Raw genomic sequence first — 18,356 nt, 5'->3', positions numbered from 1 at the left:
TTATACAGGATTCTGGCATAACTGCAGAGAACAAAATAGGAGAGATGAAATCACAGGTCAGCAAGCGACAGTGAACGCCACCAGCTTTCCCATCCCCTACAGCATCAACGCTTATCAATCCCTGAATAAAAGTCCTGGGAATGCTTTCATTACTGAGCTCTGTAGGGAAAACATGCTCAATCCAAAGGATAACTCTGCCAGCTTCTCCTGTGCGTGTCACAGGGACAGGACTTGAGCTGCACCATCACAGCCACGAGGCTTCCAGCCAGCTGGGCAAGCACCTCCTTCTGCTGCTTCCTCAGCAGCAGCACCTTGTCCTTGTTGTACAACAGGGTGAGAGAGGAAGGACCAAACCAAATCACAGGAGAATGGCAAAACTAGCAAAGGAGGGGAAAAACAAGGAGAGAAAAGAATGTCATCATGCCAGCAAACCAGTGAAGCATATGGAAACTGCATTTAAGGCACAAAGGGTGTGCAAGGAGTTGATATAACCAGATGGCTGAAGAGCAAGGAGAGAGCAATTCCAAATTGTAAAGCAAACAGGGAACAGAGAAAAAAATTAAAGGATTATGAACTTCATATTGAAAAGGGCAAAGAGAATTTAACAGGAAATCTACAGCAGTAGTTATGAAAATTGCCAAAAAAAGTGAAAAAAACACGTCAGCAGATGTTAGAACTGAGCCAGGAATTTGCCTTTCCCACTGGGGGACAGATATCAGTGCTGAGCAGGATCTCCCACAGATGTGGCAGCAGGGTCCAGGAGAGCAGGAGCAGAGCCTGGCCAGGCCAGAAGGACAGCTTTGGGCTGAGGAGAATGTTTGAGTCCTTCAGGGCTGGGCTCAGGGCCTGACTTCCTCAGGCAACAAATTAGGTATTTCTCTTTTGTGTGCCTTCATCTCCCATTAATAAAATTCCAATAGAACCATTTCTATCCATTCTCTGCCTCTGTCTGACAGATATTTGAGTGATTCTAGACACCAATGAGGTCCTGGTCTAGCTACAGACACAGCTGCAGATCCCAATAAAACAACCATTAGAGTACCCACTATTGGAATGGAAGTCTTAAAATACATGTATTTCTTGATAAATACGTGTAGCACTTAAATCACTCAATTGCACACAGCATTTATTCATAGCTTTGGATTTATTCACTTTCTTGCCAGCTGGTTTCAGAAAAATAACCTTTAACAACACCACGCAAGGGCTTCACAAGGTAAGGAGGAAATGCTAATTGGTTTCATCCTTTTGTGCAACAATCCATCCAAAGTTAATTAGAACAGGTTTGCTTTTTCCTCGCAGAAATAATCCATAGGAAAGACTGATGGGCAGAGCAAGCTGCATCCTGCACAACGGTGGTGGGATTTAAGTGATTCCGAGCTGTGCTCCCAGAACTCTGTAGCCTTCAGGCATCTCTCTGGTCTTTCTCTGTGGATGGCATAATTAGGGCTTGAGTGAAAACCCCAGTGGTGAAGCCTGATAAGAAGTTAATCTTCTGGGCACCATGTGGGCTAAGAGAGATGTGCGCCAAAAGTCCAATTAGCAAAGGCTTCCCGTGCCAGGCTGTGCCATAGCCTTGCTCAGCCCTGGTAAAGAGCTGAGGAGCAGCAGCTCAGGGGTTCACCAGCCCTGCACACATCACAGGGGTGAGGAGCACTTTGTCCCCATCCCACTTCTCCTGGTGACCTTCACACTCCCACGTAAATCCCACAGATCCACACAGGTCTCTGGGAACAGGATTCACCTCAGAGCCTTCAGCCACACTGGGTGCCAGCTAAGGTACTGACTGGGGAGCCCCACAGAGAATATTTATCAATAGAACCTGACCCAGCTTTCCTGGACCCTCTGACCGAGGACAAGCAAGCAGAATTTGTGTGAAATCTGTGTCATCCCCATCGCAGAACCCAAAAGCATTACAGCAACTCAGTCCCTTGCAGCCGTGCATGAGCAAAGCGAGAAAACAATAAGGTTTGATTTCCCATCATCTGTTAAGAAGAAAGGAAAAAGTTCTTGGCTGTTGGAAAAGCACTGCAGATCTGGAGAAGAGAGTGCTCAGCACCTGTGCTTTACAAGCCAGAGGTCCTTTCGTTTACGGGAGGAAAGCACCTCCCTAATAGCCAAAGGAATGCTGAGGCACAGCACCCTACAAACTCCCCTTTCCATCTAGGGATATTAAAGAGCAAATCCCAGTTTCAAGAGGGGTGCAGGGCATGGAAACTGCTGCTGAGGTATTTAAGTGGTTTCTCTAGACCAAGCGACTGTAGCATGACTATGATGGAAGGAGTTAATAGACACTGAAATTGTTTTATTAAGTAGATTTGCCAGAATTTACTGATTATTAAACCTCATTAGCCGGGGACTTGTACTCCATGTTCTTCCCCAGTTGCTGCCTGCTGCCTGCTGGATACACGGACGGATGCTGGAGAGATTATTTCTAAGCCCTTCCCCCTTCCCTCTCCCCTCCTCTTCCAGGACCACACTGACAGTCCCGGGGGAAAGAGAGGAGAGACAGGGAGAGGGCAAGATCCACCAGCTCTCTCTCAGCATCTTTCAGCAGGAAGCCCCAGGAGCCCAGGAGAGGAGCTGCCCCTTCGCCGAGGATCCTTAGCACAACATATGTTACATGAACACGCGCGGCTGCTTTCCCCTTCCAGGAAAGAAGGAGACAAGGAGGAAGAGGAAAGAGACGGCCAGCTCCAGAGTGCTCCAGCGCTTTCCCATGTAACCAACCCTGGAGAAGCCCCCCAGGAGCTCCTGCCGGACCCTGCTCCGCGGGCGGCATGTGAGCATCACCTGCGGGGCAGCGTCGCTCCCGGCAGCTGCCCCTGCTCGGCTGGTAAGTGACTTCGGGCAACTTTCCTTGCAGTGCTCGCACTTGGCTGACTTGGGGTAAAAAAGTGCTTTTTAATCTCCAGAGACTACGGACAAAGCCAGGGGTTTGTCCTTGAAAGGAGGCGGGGAGTGCTTCAACTGCTGCCCCGCTCCCAGCTGATAAGACACTTTCTGCTTGCTTAAAAAAAGTTTTCTCCGCGGTGGGCAAAGGTTTCCCTCCAACTTCTCAGCAATTTGCGGTGGCGCGAGGTCGGGTTGATAACAATAATCATCATTTAGACAGCACTTTCCCACTTAAGGCATTTTGTAAACCTCTCCCAGATAATCCTTGCAATCCCCCCGAGAGGCAGAACGGGCGTGCAGCGAGAGGCAGAGGAACAACGATCTGAGCAGTCCAGTTAAAGCAATTAGGAACTTTGCATCCAGCTGATGGCAGGTAATTGACCACTCCATCTCTAATAACTATTAAGCAGCTTAGTTGAGTTAGCGCGTGGTTAAGGGTTTATAGAAATAAGAAAGCGAAGCGACAACGACCGGAAAACACCGATCTAACGATGCCCTAGACCTCCCGGGGAAGAGCCCGAGGTGTTCCCTGTTGGATTTGCAGGCATCCGAGGCTCGGTGATAATTATGAATGAGGCTGTAGCTCTGCTCCGTGCCTGTGTTGCCAGACAACCAATGAGGCTGCAAAGCAAAGCTCATTCACAGACTGCAGGTTTCGGGAAGAAGCACAGAGGTGACTTGTACTTACAAAACAGTCACTCATTAATTTTGTGGTTGAGGAAAGTGGCTGGAAACACCTTTTCTCTTGCAGTAACCTCTGCTATGTTTTCTCCTCCTCCCTGTATCTTCTGGCTGACAGCTCCCCCTGCTCTGATGCCATTCTGGATGTCCCGGTGAGAACTCTTAGAGATGCCTATTCTCTCCAGAGGCAGTGACCAAGACTATAGTAACATTAGCTACAACTCGTGTAATTCCTTGAGCCACCTCCTTCCCATCTGCGTGGAAACCCCTTCTGTCAAGGGCGTCCATTACCAGAGAGCCAGGAGGATTTACCACCCTGAACAAGTGTCTGCAGTTGATCTAAAGACAGAGATCATGATCAACGTTGGAGGCATCAAGTACCTGCTGCCTTGGAGTACTTTAGATGAGTTTCCCCTGACCAGACTGAGCAAACTAAAGCTTTGCAGCAGCTACGAAGAAATCATCCAGCTGTGTGACGATTACGATGAAGACACCCACGAGTTCTTCTTTGACAGGAACCCCAACGCTTTTGGGATGATTGTCAGCTTCCTAGCAGCGGGGAAGCTGATGCTCTTGAGAGACATGTGTGCCTTGTCTTTCCAGGAGGAGCTGAGGTACTGGGGCATTGAGGAATCCAACCTGGAGAACTGCTGCTTTCGGAAACTGTTCCAGAAACTGCAGGAGCTGGCCGAGATACGCAAGGAAGAGGAGCTCCGGAGGAGCAAGGAAGCCTCGTGTGTCTTGGATGAGAAAACCAGATTTGGACAGTTCATGAACAGACTCAGAGATATGGTGGAAAATCCCCAGTCAGGACTGCCAGGCAAAGTCTTTGCTTGTCTCTCCATCCTCTTTGTGGCCACCACAGCTGTAAGCCTTTGTGTGAGCACAATGCCAGACTTAAGAGCTGAAGAAGACAGGGTAAGTCAGTCTTTTTTAACTGGTCTAACCACAGAATTAATGAAACAGTCTGTGACAGAAAACGCAGCAATGGCTTAAATTAGTTCTATCATTTTCAAATGATATCATGTTAAGAATAATGGGAATAAATATTGTACTGATTTTTAGCTAAAATAAAAGAAAGCTTTTGGACAGAGCAGATATTTCAGCTCTCCAGTATAGGACTGCTTTTCCTTCTTGAGAAGCAGCTGCCAGTGTAAGATTAACTTGTTAGCACTGAGACTCTCAAACTGACATTGTGGAGTTTCCAAGATGCTTCACTCTCTAGTTACAAGCAGTCTCTCCTTTGGACACATCAGCTACAGAAATATTTTCCTCTGACATCTTTGCTTTTAAAACAGCTGGATACCTTCCCTTGTGATAAAACATTCAGGTGCTTAAAGAGGAAGAAATATTAATTAATTTTTATATGTTACATTTCAGAAGTTGCATAAAGATTGAAGGATGAGAGGCAGATAAAGTATTTTTGCACATGCTGATACTTAAAAGCTGTGCCTCCAAAAATCACAATTCCATGCTAAGAGAATCCTGTATTTGCCCCACATATATGTAGATATTGTAGGAGCAATACCAAACACTATCTGAACTGCTAACTGCCTTTAAACCCTTCACAAAGAACTCATCCACATTAATTCAGGGCAAATAAATCAAGCCCGTATCACACATAAAGGATCTTCTCCATAACATTGCTGTAAATATTTCAGCATTTAAAAGATTTATTTTTGTAATAATGAACCAGAGGAAAGTCAGAATCCAAAGTTATTTCAGACATGGCAACGTCCAAATTCATCAAATAACCTTGACTAATCTCTATCATGAATCCTGCACTTCATTTGCAAATTGCCCTTCCAAAAGTGCTGAGGAAATCTGTGTGAAATAAACTCCCTGCTGTAAGACAAGACACTCCTCAGAGTGTCATATATTGATGAACAAAGTCATTTTTACATTTATAGCACAGCCTGGTGTGTGCAATACAAAAATCTGTACCTATTTTACTGCTCAAACCCTTGGTTGAAGCAGCCTTGTCATGGTTAAAATGTGTCCTGGTATTTGATGTCTCTGAGTAAAACTGAGGATTGCACAGAAGGCTGAAACCTAAGATCATTCCTTGTTCCATTTTAACCCCTTGGATACTAACTTCCATTTGCTCAGGAAGGCTCTAACCTTTCAGGAATAAGCCTGGTGCTCTTGCAGTCTTCCTCAGCTATTACTTTTTGGCTGAAAAAAGGAAAAACTGTGTTCACAGGAAAAGCTGTTAACACTGTTCCAATGCTTCTTCCAAGGAAGCATTTTAAATATAGAACATCCTTCTTCCAGCTTGATGTACAAACATTACAAACTCTGCTCCAGCAAGTGCTTCCTACTAACTTTGTTAATGGAAGTGGCTCAATGCTTTTTATCTTCATTTCCCAACCACTGCAGAAAAAGCTTTGATAAGTAAGTCCCATGCAAAAGAACCAGCACATGAGCAGAGCCCAGCTAGATGTAAGAGGTTGTGTGTTTTAAAAATAATTAACTAAGTTAGAAAGAAAAGCATGCTGAGGGTTATAAGTGTGTCTGGGAGCTGCAGTGAAGCTGCTGCTCCTGGATTTCCTATAAAACACGGATGACATTACCTCTTAAGAGATTTGCGTATATACCACTACTTTAAAAACAAGCAAACTGCATCAAAACAATCTCAAAAGATGGATTGTTTCAAGTGCAGGGGAGAGGATGAAGGATGAACTTGAGGAAAGGACCACATTTGTCCAAATATTTGGAAACATTCCATTGTTTACACTTACAGCACCAGCCTAATGCACTTTGTCATCATGCCCCAGAAGCACAGAGTATTAAAAGTCCTATTCTTTGAATTATGTGATGTTCTCCCAGAGGAAACAGAGGGGAATATATGAGACAAAAGAGTCTTGTGGAAAAGCAGAGAATCTGAACTACTAAAGAGCAGTGTCTCCATCCCTAGATTCCCATCCCTAAATTCTTAACCTGCAACAACTACGATTTTCTTACTGGCATCTCAAAAGAGCATTTTAACTAGAGCTGGACAGATAACTCCATGAAGTTAATTGACTAAAATTAGGACTTCTTGGCTGCAGCTGAGTCATATTCAGCAAATTGCAACTCTCCGTTGATTTGTAACTCAGAACTGTTCACTGACCTCAGAAAGGGACTGCAAGGTGGGGCCACATTTACCAGGAACCTAAGACAGGCATGCAGGATCTGAAATTTTTCCTTTTTGGGCTGAACACAAAGATGATTCGATATCTGGTTGCCCAGTGACAGAAAACAGTAAAATTCCTTCACAAAGTTTCTGAACAAACTGAAATTCCACACCTGAATTAAAAAATGCCCTGTCCTGAGGTTTATTCAATTCTGAGTTAAAGCTTGCAAAGCCTCTGTGGTAAATGTCCTTAAAAGTACTTCAAGGATCCATTTTCCAATGTCACCAACACTGGAAATTGAATTTATCCATATTATCCATTCTGAAAAACAGACAAAAAAGGCTTTACCTCTGCTGCACATGTACCACTCTAGGGTCCTGTTCCTCCTCGTCACAGCCTCATTAAGAGAGTGGAAACTGGCTGGACTCCAGCTCAGGAAGGATCAGAGTAAAAAAAATAAAGGAAAAAAAAAAAGGAAAAATAATGCAAGGTGACTTCCACTTCACTCACTTGGCTCAGAGGCTGCTGATCCCACCCTGCAGGCACAGCAGATCCCTTGTTCTTTTAGCAGCTGCTAAACCAGGTCTGCTCAGAAGGGAGAAAAGCTGCCTGGGCAGGCAGAAGAGCAACCAGGAGTCCTCACTATGTGAGGGAAAGTGAAAACTCCGGTCTGCCTTCGGGAGAGGGATGGCAGGGAGCCAAGAGAGAGCATCTGCATCAGGGAAACCCAGTCACCCTGGCAACCAGAGGGGAGGGATGGAGCCATCGCCAGGGGCAGCAGAGGGGAGCGGAGGGGGAGCTTAAAGTCAGGAATGCAGCTGAAAGCGAAATAAAGAAGGAGTTCTTGTATCTGGCACCATGAACACACTCCAGAATACGTCAAATGGCATTTAGGAACCTCCTCAGGAAAGGAAAACACAGAGATTTGGGCAAACAATTCTGTAAGTTTATATCATATAAGCATGTGAATATATCACATAAGCCGTGAATCCCCACCCAGAGAGAACTGCCCCAGGTGAAGGGTGCACCAAAAGTTCAGCAAAACTGTAGAGCAGGAAATGAACAGCTCTGGTGAGCTCAAGTTTAAGTCTGACCATGACATAAATGCACAAAAGGTTTTATCACTTATGAGGCTAAGGAAAGAAGAGTCATCAGTAACAAGGTTCTGTTATTTAGGCATAAAACAATGGAATTATCACATTCTCCAGGGGCAATGTATCCTTGACCATGGTATTTGCATCTGTTCTTTATGGAGATCAAACTGTCTTTGGTTAAGAAGCAGATTTAATATCATCAATGTGTAGTAATCGAGGCACGTAGAGATAGGAAAAAGGCATATTTGGAGGTGAGGAAATCTGCTATTGATCTGACCAGGCAGCTTGAGAGAACTGCAAATCTGAACTGGAGACCAAGCACACAGGACAGGAAAGCTGAAGTGACAAAATTCACCAGTATTACCCTCAAACAAAAGAATTCAGATCATCCCACTAGAGACAAGGCAGAAGTCCCACCAAAGTCCCCCAAAAGTCCCAGTCCCACACAAGAGTTACAATCAGGATCTAAGGGGGGGTCACTGAAACAGTCACTGCTCAGCACATCCAACCCAAAGGAAGAAAACATCATTACACCAGAAAACTGTGGAATAAAACCACTGCAGAAGAGTCTGGAGAGGGAGAACACTTTGAAGTACTCTTGGGACTTTCCTTAGGACAAGACATTTCATTTAATGAGTCCCTAAAATTGGCATCCTCTAGAGAAATGACTCAGCAGAAAGGCTACAGCAAGGTCTGTACTTCAAGAAGGCAGCAAATTAAGGTCAGGGGGAAGAAAGCCCCCAGATATTTCCGTTCCCTGAACTTGTTACTACTAATTTTTGTATTTGCTCTTAGCTGACCTTGAGAAGCTTGATATTGCTTTAGGTATTTTATAGGACCTAATGAAACATGACCAACATGACCTGCAACCACTGGTGTTTCATGTGAAGATTTTATCCTGAAATTCACAATACTCATTTTTTTAAAGCTTCTTTTCCTGGGATCATTTGATTATGTGAAAACCAAATTACCTTTAAAAGAGTAAGCTTTTAGTCTCTGATTGCACTCTAGAATCCAGAAAACATGAACAGATGAGAAGAACCCAGTACTTAACACATAGAACCACTTCTAAATTATTTTTTTTTGTTCCACACCATTATTCTGGAGGCCCTGATTAGTTTTTCCCATGCTTGATGCTGCTGAAGTTTTCTGTATGATACCAAAGAATATTTGGCTTGCACACTGGAGGAAACTGCCAAGAAGCAAGTTTTCTCTAAAACTGGAATAATTTTACTTTACAGGGGAAAAAACCCAATTTATTTGCCTTACTGTGAAGAGAAAGAAAATGCAGTGCTCATTTAAAGTGTAAGACTATAAAGGCATATGTGTACATGCCAAGCTATAAATACACTGCTATATACATATGACTTGAAATTACTTAGAACAAAATAAAGCTTTGGCTTTATTGCATCTGCTCAAGCACTTTATTCTGGGTTTTTATCAGGTCACTTTCTGTAGACAATTCCTCTCCTAAATTATCCAAGAGTCCAGGGCAATTTTGATTCCTTCTGACCATTTTGGTCAGCAAGGAGTATAGGAAAATGTGCTTCACTGGAGCACCAAAAACCTCCTGGTCTAGGTGTACTCAACACAGCTGATTTATGTGCTCCATGGACTGAAATAGCTAAATTAATAATGATTGAAGAAAGATTAAATAAGAAGCCACTAAACAACAGAAATCAGAATGTTCAAGCCTGGGACTTTGATGTATATTTATTTATAAATTATTGGGATCTTTATGGGATCTGCCTTTTTTTGAGGTCAGAAACACCAGGAGCTTTGACCTTCAAATTGCACCATGATGTTAAGACCCTGATTTCAGAGTTCCACATGATAAGTGACCATTTCCCAGGCACCCCCACCCAGAATTGCATAACTCAGCACCGAGTCTGTTCTGTACAACACTGATAAAGTTCAGATCACTTAAGCCCTGCTCTCCACAGCCACTGCGGGGGTGGTCACCGCTGACCATCTGGGCCCCAGCTCACCCCCCCTGCCACACAAAATAAGTGTCTGCACAAACTCCTGACCCTCCAGGGAGGGAAAGGATCCTGCCTGGCTTTCCAAAGCCATGGTCCAGTGTTCAGAAAGCACAGTTAGACATTATTAGTTTGCCTTATGCTCATCCCCTTTTGGCTGTGTTCCAGCAGCGCTCAGGCTCTGAGCTTTGCACGCCATCCTGGGGGGACACCCAGCTGTTCCAGCTGTTCCAGCTGTTCTGCACTGGGCAGTGCACCAACAGCTGTGCCAGCACATGTGTCCCTCACTGGGAACCAGGATTTCTTTCCCCTCTTGCTGCTTTTAGGGTTGTAATCGTTACAAAGGGGCCGAAGCCTGTTCACTCTCCTCACCTGACTCGCCTCAGGGGGCTCAGCACAGATGAGTGTTTAATAAATGCCTTCTTTGGGAAGATGGGTGTTCCCCTTCATGGAACCATTCCATCTCTGCAAAACTCTGTTAGAAACGAATTCATCCTCCAAGTTCCTTCCCACAGTGTCAGCACCTCCTCTGAGCACCAGTATTTTCCCTAATAACACATTCAACCATATTGGGGACCCTCTGTACTCCCTGTACTAAACAGTTACAATAAGAAGGAATTTCTGTCCCAAAGAATTTACAGTACAGTGAGAAAAGAAACAAAGAAACAGTAATAGGCAAAATGCTTTGACCAGCAGCAAAATTGTCAGTTGAAGGTTATCCTCCCACATCCCAGATATCCTCCTTGTCATTTTGATTATACCACTCTTCACAGTTACACAATTAAGTCTGCTAGATTCCTTACTAGAAAAAGTTTATTCTTTCTCACCTTTCCCCTAACACCAGCACTCTGGAGTCCTGCTTTAAATCAAATTCAGATTCTTCGGACTGACTCTCACAGTGTTTGCAGACTAAGGATCCAAGTTTAAAAGTTAATTGAAACATTTTATTTTAAGTACGCTTCTGCCCCAGAGGGGATAATTATTTGTTGGACATAGAGCAATAATTTCTTTCTGTCTTCTTTCTAATGTCCACATTAATACAATACCAGTATTAGTTTAGTTTCCTCAAATGTTGTAGTAATTGTTTTCCTAAGGCCAGGCTTCTCTCCCATCAAGTAGGACAAGTGGGAACTCATTGTGTTCTCAGAATATGCAGCACTGCTTTAACAAGCTCATCATTCCCTAAATCAGGTTAGAGTCTCTTTCTCAGCAGCCTGTAACCTTCTGATTTTATTGCATCAACCTGAAACCATAAATCCAGGTGCTGATGTGATCCATAACACAGGGTTTTCAAGCTCTCCCTACCCATCATTTGATTCAGCAGAGCGTGGTTTAATTATTCAAATAGCAGCGTCAATGCGGCCGCAGTGATTCAGCAGAACCTGCAGCACTGCAGCTGGATCCTGCAGCCCAGGTATGCAGGGAACAGGGATTGGCACCTCATTTCCTAACCAAGCCATCCCTTCACAGCCAAAAGGGATTTCTCCCTTGTGTCTGTTCATTTCCTGCTGCCGGTGGGATAAGAACAGCCTGGAGCCAGCTGGGAACATCAGTTCCCTACACCGAGGTCTTGCTCTGCCTCTGCTCCTGCCTAACCCCTCTCTAGACTTGCAGCCCGCTCGTATTCCCACTGCCTTGGATCTGTGGGCAGGCAAGAGCATGAACCAAAGCTTGTTTTCCCACTATCCCATTAATTCATGTTTTCCCCCCAGAGGGAATTGCTCAGGGAGGAGTTCTAGACCAGGATGCACTGCCCAGATTTAACTCTGAGAAATGAAAAAGGCTGGAACACAGCCCCTGACCCAGGAAATGGCAACCTTGCATTTAGAGAGGGAAATTCCTGCCAGTTTCACTTCTAAATCCTGCACCTAGAGGGCTGATTGGTTTTGGCCAAAGGGCCAGGCTGCAGGAAGAGCAGTCACGCTGGGATAAGTGCTGGACAGCACAAGCTGGCAGAAGGCAGGCTGGGAGCCACAGTACAGGCTGATCCCATCTGCTGCCACTCCAGTGGACACTGGCCTCTGTCCACAAAGCAGTGTGTGCATCACAGCAAGGATCTGAGCAGCAACTTGGCCATGCCAAACAAAACCTGGGCCTGCCAGGATAAATTTAGCAGATGTGAACCGTGACCTTGCATCAGCGACGGAGCCAGGCACGCTCCTGGTGTGACCGGTGACGTTCTGGCAGTGTCCTTCCACTGCAGAGGGATAAGGAGGTGCAGGTTCTGTGTCTTTTAGGACTTCAGGACTCCAGTTGAATGGAGCATATGCTCTATGGGCTCCTTCCCTGCCTGGTTCTGGCTCCATCAGGTATGGGTCACTGAGCACCAGGACTGCCTTTCCTCGGGAGCAACCACTGCTGCATCTCGGGCGGAGCTGGCTGGGAACAGGGCTCAGACCCTTTCAGTCCATTGCTCATTTGTTTTATGATGATGAGCCAGCTGGTTCCCATAAACATGCCCTGGGAATAACAGTGTTTGCACACAGTGCTTCAGTCATGACTTCTAGCTGGGTTCAAGGACTTTTATCAGCTGGGTTCATAAATAACACGAGATGCCCTTCTCACAAGTGTGCTGTGTGAGCAGCATAGATACCTTGTCCTGAGGTACACATTGATTTCCACTCTAAAGCTCTGGAAATATGGCATGATTGTGAAATAATCCAGATACTGATCAAGCTGGGCTTATCAGCAAAGTGTTCTACGAGCATTGGAGGAACTTTTGCTATTTAACTTGGGAATAGATCATTTGACACAAGAAACACTTGTGTCACACTGACACCATCCTGAGCAGTGTTCACTGGCAAGCACAGGAAGGAGACCATGGGAAGTGCTGTAGTTTTGCTTGTTTCACATCTCAGACTCCACCCCGTTTATAGAAGGTGGGAAATCCCAAATTATGCACCACAGAAAACAGGCTCAGATTGCTGCCAATAAACTTCCACTTAGAGTCGATCACACCAAGGGCAGAAAGTTGGTACTGATCCAATTTTATCCTCACACAGCTGCAGCACTGCACTCCCAAGGAATAACAGGATTTCTTTACTTGTACTTCAGATTAAGAGGGAATAAAGGGCAAATATCCACTGCAAAAGGTATTGGGGTAAATCTCTGGCAGTAGGAAAGTAATTGGTGGATCAGATAATGATTCAGAACAAGCTTTTGATTGTAAAGTGTCTTAGAGTGCAGAAATGTGGGACACAAATGATCAGCACAGAGCAGACCCTGAAGGAACCAAAGTGGTTCCTTGGTACTGTCATTTATTCAATAATAATACATTTTTTTCTTGTCTAGAACACATAAAAAAGTGAGCAGCATCTGGAAACCAGCATGGATAAATGAGAGATACATTCTGCAGGGGAAATTCTGATTCAGTCTCCCTGGGCATTACTAAAATTATTGATGCATGTAAAGATATTATGTTCACTAGATGAGATTTATACCTGTTGTAAGTTAGGTTAGCACTGCACAATTCTGGGATCTGATTTTGTTTTTTATCCTAGATGTCATTACACTTAAATTAATGTTTCCTGACAAATTAAGAGGCCAGATAATTGATCTCTTTTTATCTTGTGAGTGGCACATATCTCAAGCGCATTTAGCTGGAATTCACAATTAGTGAACCAATTTCTTTTTTGCTGCCCCATCCCTGGAAGTATCCAAGGCCAGCTTGGACAGGGCTTGGAGCAACCTGGTCTTTAAGGTCCCTTTTATCCAGACCATTCTTGGATTCTGTGAGTGGAAAACAGAAGCCAGGGGAGTTGCCTTGGGCCACTGTTTCCTCGGGCTGTTGAGGGAACTGGGCTCAGTACTGTTGTTCTTCTATTTTGTTATGAACCTATATTTTTTTCCCATTTAAGGAGAAATTAACAGAAATATCCTAACATGAGCAATCTCACTGTAATGCCATAAACACAGCAAGCACATAAGAGAACATGGAAAATAAGCCCCTCTCTTATACACCAGAGAGGAATAATGAAAAGGAAGCTTGAATTGCTGACTATCTCTGGTGGTAGAGGAGCTTGAAACAACTCCTTTGCTTCTTTGAGGTGGTTTATAAGTCTATGAAACCACTCAGTATTTCAGGCATCAGGCTCAGTATACATCTTTTTACACACAAAATACTGTTTCATTCATTGCTGAGGCAAATGTTTATTTCACACAGAAGATCAATACCAGGCACTCATTTTATTACATTTATATCATAGATTGTAGAATTTCTGCTGGAGGGAGGTTCCATAAATCCTGATAAAGTCTTGCATTGTTGAAAAGTAAATCTTCAGGGTGAATAAAGAGTTACATACTCACTGCTGGGCCTGTCATAGCTGTTCTCCCATCAAAGTCAGTGACAGGTAGAGTACTGATTGAAGTTATGGTGGCATAAAACATGTCAGGGGGTTTTGCTGGAAAAGAACACTCCCAAAAAAATAAAAATAAAAATAAAAATGAAAATAAAAATGAAAAAAAAAAAAAATAAAACCTCATCTTCCCCTCTTGCTCACAGTCAGCACCACACCAGCTTGGAGCTTTTAGAGCTCCCACTCCACCATGCGTAAAACTGCAGCAGGAGGAGAAAGACCCCGGTGAAAATTTGACCCAAAGATCTGGAAATAAAAGCTCAGAATTCTGCTCTAGTTAATGGTGAGGTGGAGGGAGGGAGTTTGTTGTGGTTTGTGTTGGTAGGTGCTGAACACAAGAATATCCCAAATGTGTCTGGTTTGTTCAGAAAGAGGAATTGTATAGAAGTTGTTGTGGCACAGAGATTTCTTTTTTGGACATTTAGGCAAAAAAACCCTGTCATGGATCAGAGTATTTGGGCCATACTGAAAGTAACTAATGGGAATGTGGTGGCAAAAATATTGAAATCTCCCACTGACACAGGGGCATCAGTATTCCAGTGAGAACAGAGATTTGAAGTCACTGTGCTCTGCCTGTTCTTTGGACAACAGTTCTGAGAGCAACATAAAACACTGAGGTGTAAAAATCCTCAAAACTACTGGGAGAAACAGAAGTCAGCTTTGGTGCTTAATATTTCCTTCCCCCCCCCCCCCCCCCCCCCCCCCCTTATTTCAACATTTGCTGCTTTTGAACAGGATGTTCAAAAGGATGAAGGATGTTTGAAGAGACTGACATTAGAGAGGGATATTCTACATAAATCAAGTCAGGTGCATTCCATAATATATACAAATGTTCCTAATATATAAAACATTCACATGCAAACTCATGGGATGAAATCCATCTCCCAATGTAAAGCCAATGAACATGTTCTCATTATGCTGACAGCATAAATTGCCTCCTCTAAGTAAATATAAATTTCCATAGGGAATACTGAGGTCACTGAGGGTGGCAAGAATTAAAAATCTCCCAACCAGTCTCTACATTGCTACACCTTGAAATTTCACACTCAGTCCAAAAGACACCCTACATCTTATTGGTTAAACCTTCCAGCAACCAAAATGTCTTTTCCTCTAGTTTCTAAGGAAGGTATAGGGAAAACGCCATGATGATCTGAGAGCAATGTCACCTGCAAATATCTAAAGGTAAATAAATAACAGATGTACTGGAAATTCAGCCCAGTTAACAAAAAATAAAATAAATCTTGAGGGGAGCAATGAATAATTCAGAGGCCACATCGCTGGAGTGACCAGAGGCAGGTCTGTGCAGAGTCCAGGCTGCAGTGCACAAATAATTCAGGGCTCAGAAAGAGTGAGCACTACATAACACAACTGCTGATTGCAGGCAATCTTATCAAGCCCAGTCAGCAGCTCTGCAAACATCAATGCACTCCAGCACTGACTGCAAATGGAGCCACAGCCTGACCCGACACGCAGAGCTCTGGCAGGGCCAAGCCTTCATTAGCTTTTGTAGTGTTTCATTTTAGGGGTAAAATATGGCATTGACAGTTTACTGTGCAGAAAGGAAAAATCCCCAAATGGTGCTACAGAGCTAAACTGTTCTGAGGGTTAGGCAGGGTAAAACACACTCCTGAGGGGGGAACCTCAGCTGGCCAATTCTAGAGCACAAAAAGACTTGTTACTCCCAAGTGCAACAGAAAGTGGGAATTACTCAGGACTTAACAGCCTGCATGCCAGGACTTCATACAGAGATGGGTTTCATTCAAGTAGGCTGGAAGAAGCAACACAGTAAAATGAGGCAGGCAGAGAGATCTGCTCATTCAGCTATTTCTTGCACTCAATATTCTCTGTACAGCACCGAAGGACAGCTGCCACACTACCTGTGAGCTGCGACTTGTGTATCTCTGGTACCAGCTACTCAGGCAGATCCTTATTGCTTCTCCCTCAGTGTTTTTGGATACTGGTTCACAGACTGTTCTTTTATTTATTTCCCTCTCTGTTTCATGTCAGGGTGAGTGTTCCCAGAGGTGCTATTACATCTTCGTCATCGAGACCATCTGCGTGGCTTGGTTCTCCCTGGAGTTCTGCCTCCGGTTCATCCAGGCGAGGAGCAAGTGTCAGTTCTTCAAAGGACCCCTGAACATCATTGACTTCGTGGCCATTTCCCCCTACTACGCCTCCCTCATCTTCTCCGAGGATGACTCCAGCAAGGAGGAGGACAGGCCGAGCAGCAACTCGTACCTGGAGAAGGTGGGCTTGGTGCTACGGGTTTTACGTGCCTTGAGGATCCTGTACGTCATGCGCCTTGCCCGGCACTCCCTGGGCCTGCAGACCCTGGGCCTCACCGTGCGCAAGTGCACGCGGGAATTCGGGCTGCTGCTGCTCTTCCTGTGCGTGGCTGTCACCCTGTTCTCCCCCCTGGTCTACCTGGCCGAGAACGAGTCCGGCAGGGTGCTGGAATTCACCAGCATTCCCGCCTCCTACTGGTGGGCCATCATCTCCATGACCACCGTGGGCTACGGAGACATGGTCCCGCGGAGCGTGCCGGGCCAGATGGTGGCTCTCAGCAGCATCCTCAGCGGGATCCTCATCATGTCCTTCCCCGCAACGTCCATATTCCACACCTTCTCCCACTCCTACTCCGAGCTGCGCAAGGAACACGAGCGGCTGCAGTCGCGGCTGAACCGCGCGAGAAACGCCAATCGCTCCGGTGAAAGCGACACCTTCAACGAGACTGACAGCCTGACCCTGGAGGGCCAGGCATCCCCCATCAAATACATCTACACAGGGAACTGAGCCCAGGTGTCCCCCATCAAATACATCTACACAGGGAACTGAGTCCAGGTGTCCCCCATCAAATACATCTACACAGGGAACTGAGCCCAGGTGTCCCCCATCAAATACATCTACACAGGGAACTGAGCCCAGGTGTCCCCCATCAAATACATCCACACAGGGAACTGAGCCTGGTGTCCCCCATCAAATACATCCACACAGGGAACTGAGCCTGGCATTCCCCAACAAATACATCTACACAGGGAACTGAGCCTGGTGTCCCCCATCAAATACATCTACACAGGGAACTGAGCCTGGTGTCCCCCATCAAATACATCTACACAGGGAACTGAGCCTGGTGTCCCCCATCAAATACATCTACACAGGGAACTGAGCCCAGGTGTCCCCCCAACAAATACATCTACACAGGGAACTGAGTCCAGGTGTCCCCCATCAAATACATCTACACAGGGAACTGAGCCCAGGTGTCCCCCATCAAATACATCTACACAGGGAACTGAGCCTGGCATCCCCCATCAAATACATCTACACAGGGAATTGAGTCCAGGTGTCCCCCATCAAATACATCTACACAGGGAACTGAGCCCAGGTGTCCCCCATCAAATACATCCACACAGGGAACTGAGTCCAGGTGTCCCCCCAACAAATACATCTACACAGGGAACTGAGCCTGGCATCCCCCATCAAATACATCTACACAGGGAACTGAGCCTGGCATCCCCCATCAAATACATCTACACAGGAAACTGAGCCTGGCATTCCCCAACAAATACATCTACACAGGGAATTGAGCCTGGCGTGGAGCGTTCCCAAAAACACCGACAGAAAGGTGCACGTGTGAACATCAGCAAAATACGCAAAGCAAAGCAACGACCCGGGTTACAGCACTATCCTCTCTCCTGGCATAGGTATAAGCAGCAGCCAACCCAACATGGCCGGCTCCAAAAAATCCCCATGGAGCTGGAGGTTGGGAGAATGTAAAAAATCAGAGTTTATTCAGTGATAAATGCTCATTCTTCTCTATGACTACTAAGAATAAACTTTGTCTCTACCACTCATGCATCTTGCTGATTACCTAATGCTGAATGAGTAACAAAGCCGGCTTCTGTTGGTGCAAACACACTTGTTATTTTATTTGCCTTTGAGTTTACAATGTTCGTGCAATTAATACCTTGAGCCAGGCATTAGGACACATTCTTTCCGGGCTACACACTGGTGTGGCTATCCACAGCTCATCCACCAGGCATACAGATACAAATCTGAATTCTGTATTTAAAGTCAGTAACAAGCTTAAAATAAAGGCCCTGTATGTGACAGCTTTCAAAGTTTGCCTGCAGCCAGACGATCAATCTGTAACTAACAAATTGCACTGCTTTGCATTAAACACATACTGTTTGCAAGAGCATTTGCTTGAAATGCATTTGTGGTCTGCAGACTGTAAACATA

At 45.1% G+C, this 18,356-nt stretch overlaps 1 protein-coding gene across 1 annotated transcript; it reads left to right on the top strand.

Annotated features, from left to right (window-relative positions):
- Nucleotides 1–3,741: 3,741 nt before the first annotated feature.
- On the top strand, nucleotides 3,742–16,910 carry KCNG4 (potassium voltage-gated channel modifier subfamily G member 4; the record flags this gene model as incomplete). Its single annotated transcript, XM_082289959.1, has 2 exons — nucleotides 3,742–4,491; nucleotides 16,125–16,910. The coding sequence occupies 2 exons, from the start codon at nucleotides 3,742–3,744 to the stop codon at nucleotides 16,908–16,910; spliced, it is 1,536 nt and encodes a 511-aa protein (XP_082146085.1).
- Between the last annotated feature and the right edge of the window lie 1,446 nt (nucleotides 16,911–18,356).

The sequence above is a fragment of the Coloeus monedula genome (genome assembly GCF_965178545.1).
Source record: "Coloeus monedula genome assembly, chromosome: 13".
Classification (NCBI taxonomy): domain Eukaryota; kingdom Metazoa; phylum Chordata; class Aves; order Passeriformes; family Corvidae; genus Coloeus; species Coloeus monedula.
This window is presented reverse-complemented; position numbering and strand designations above follow the sequence as displayed.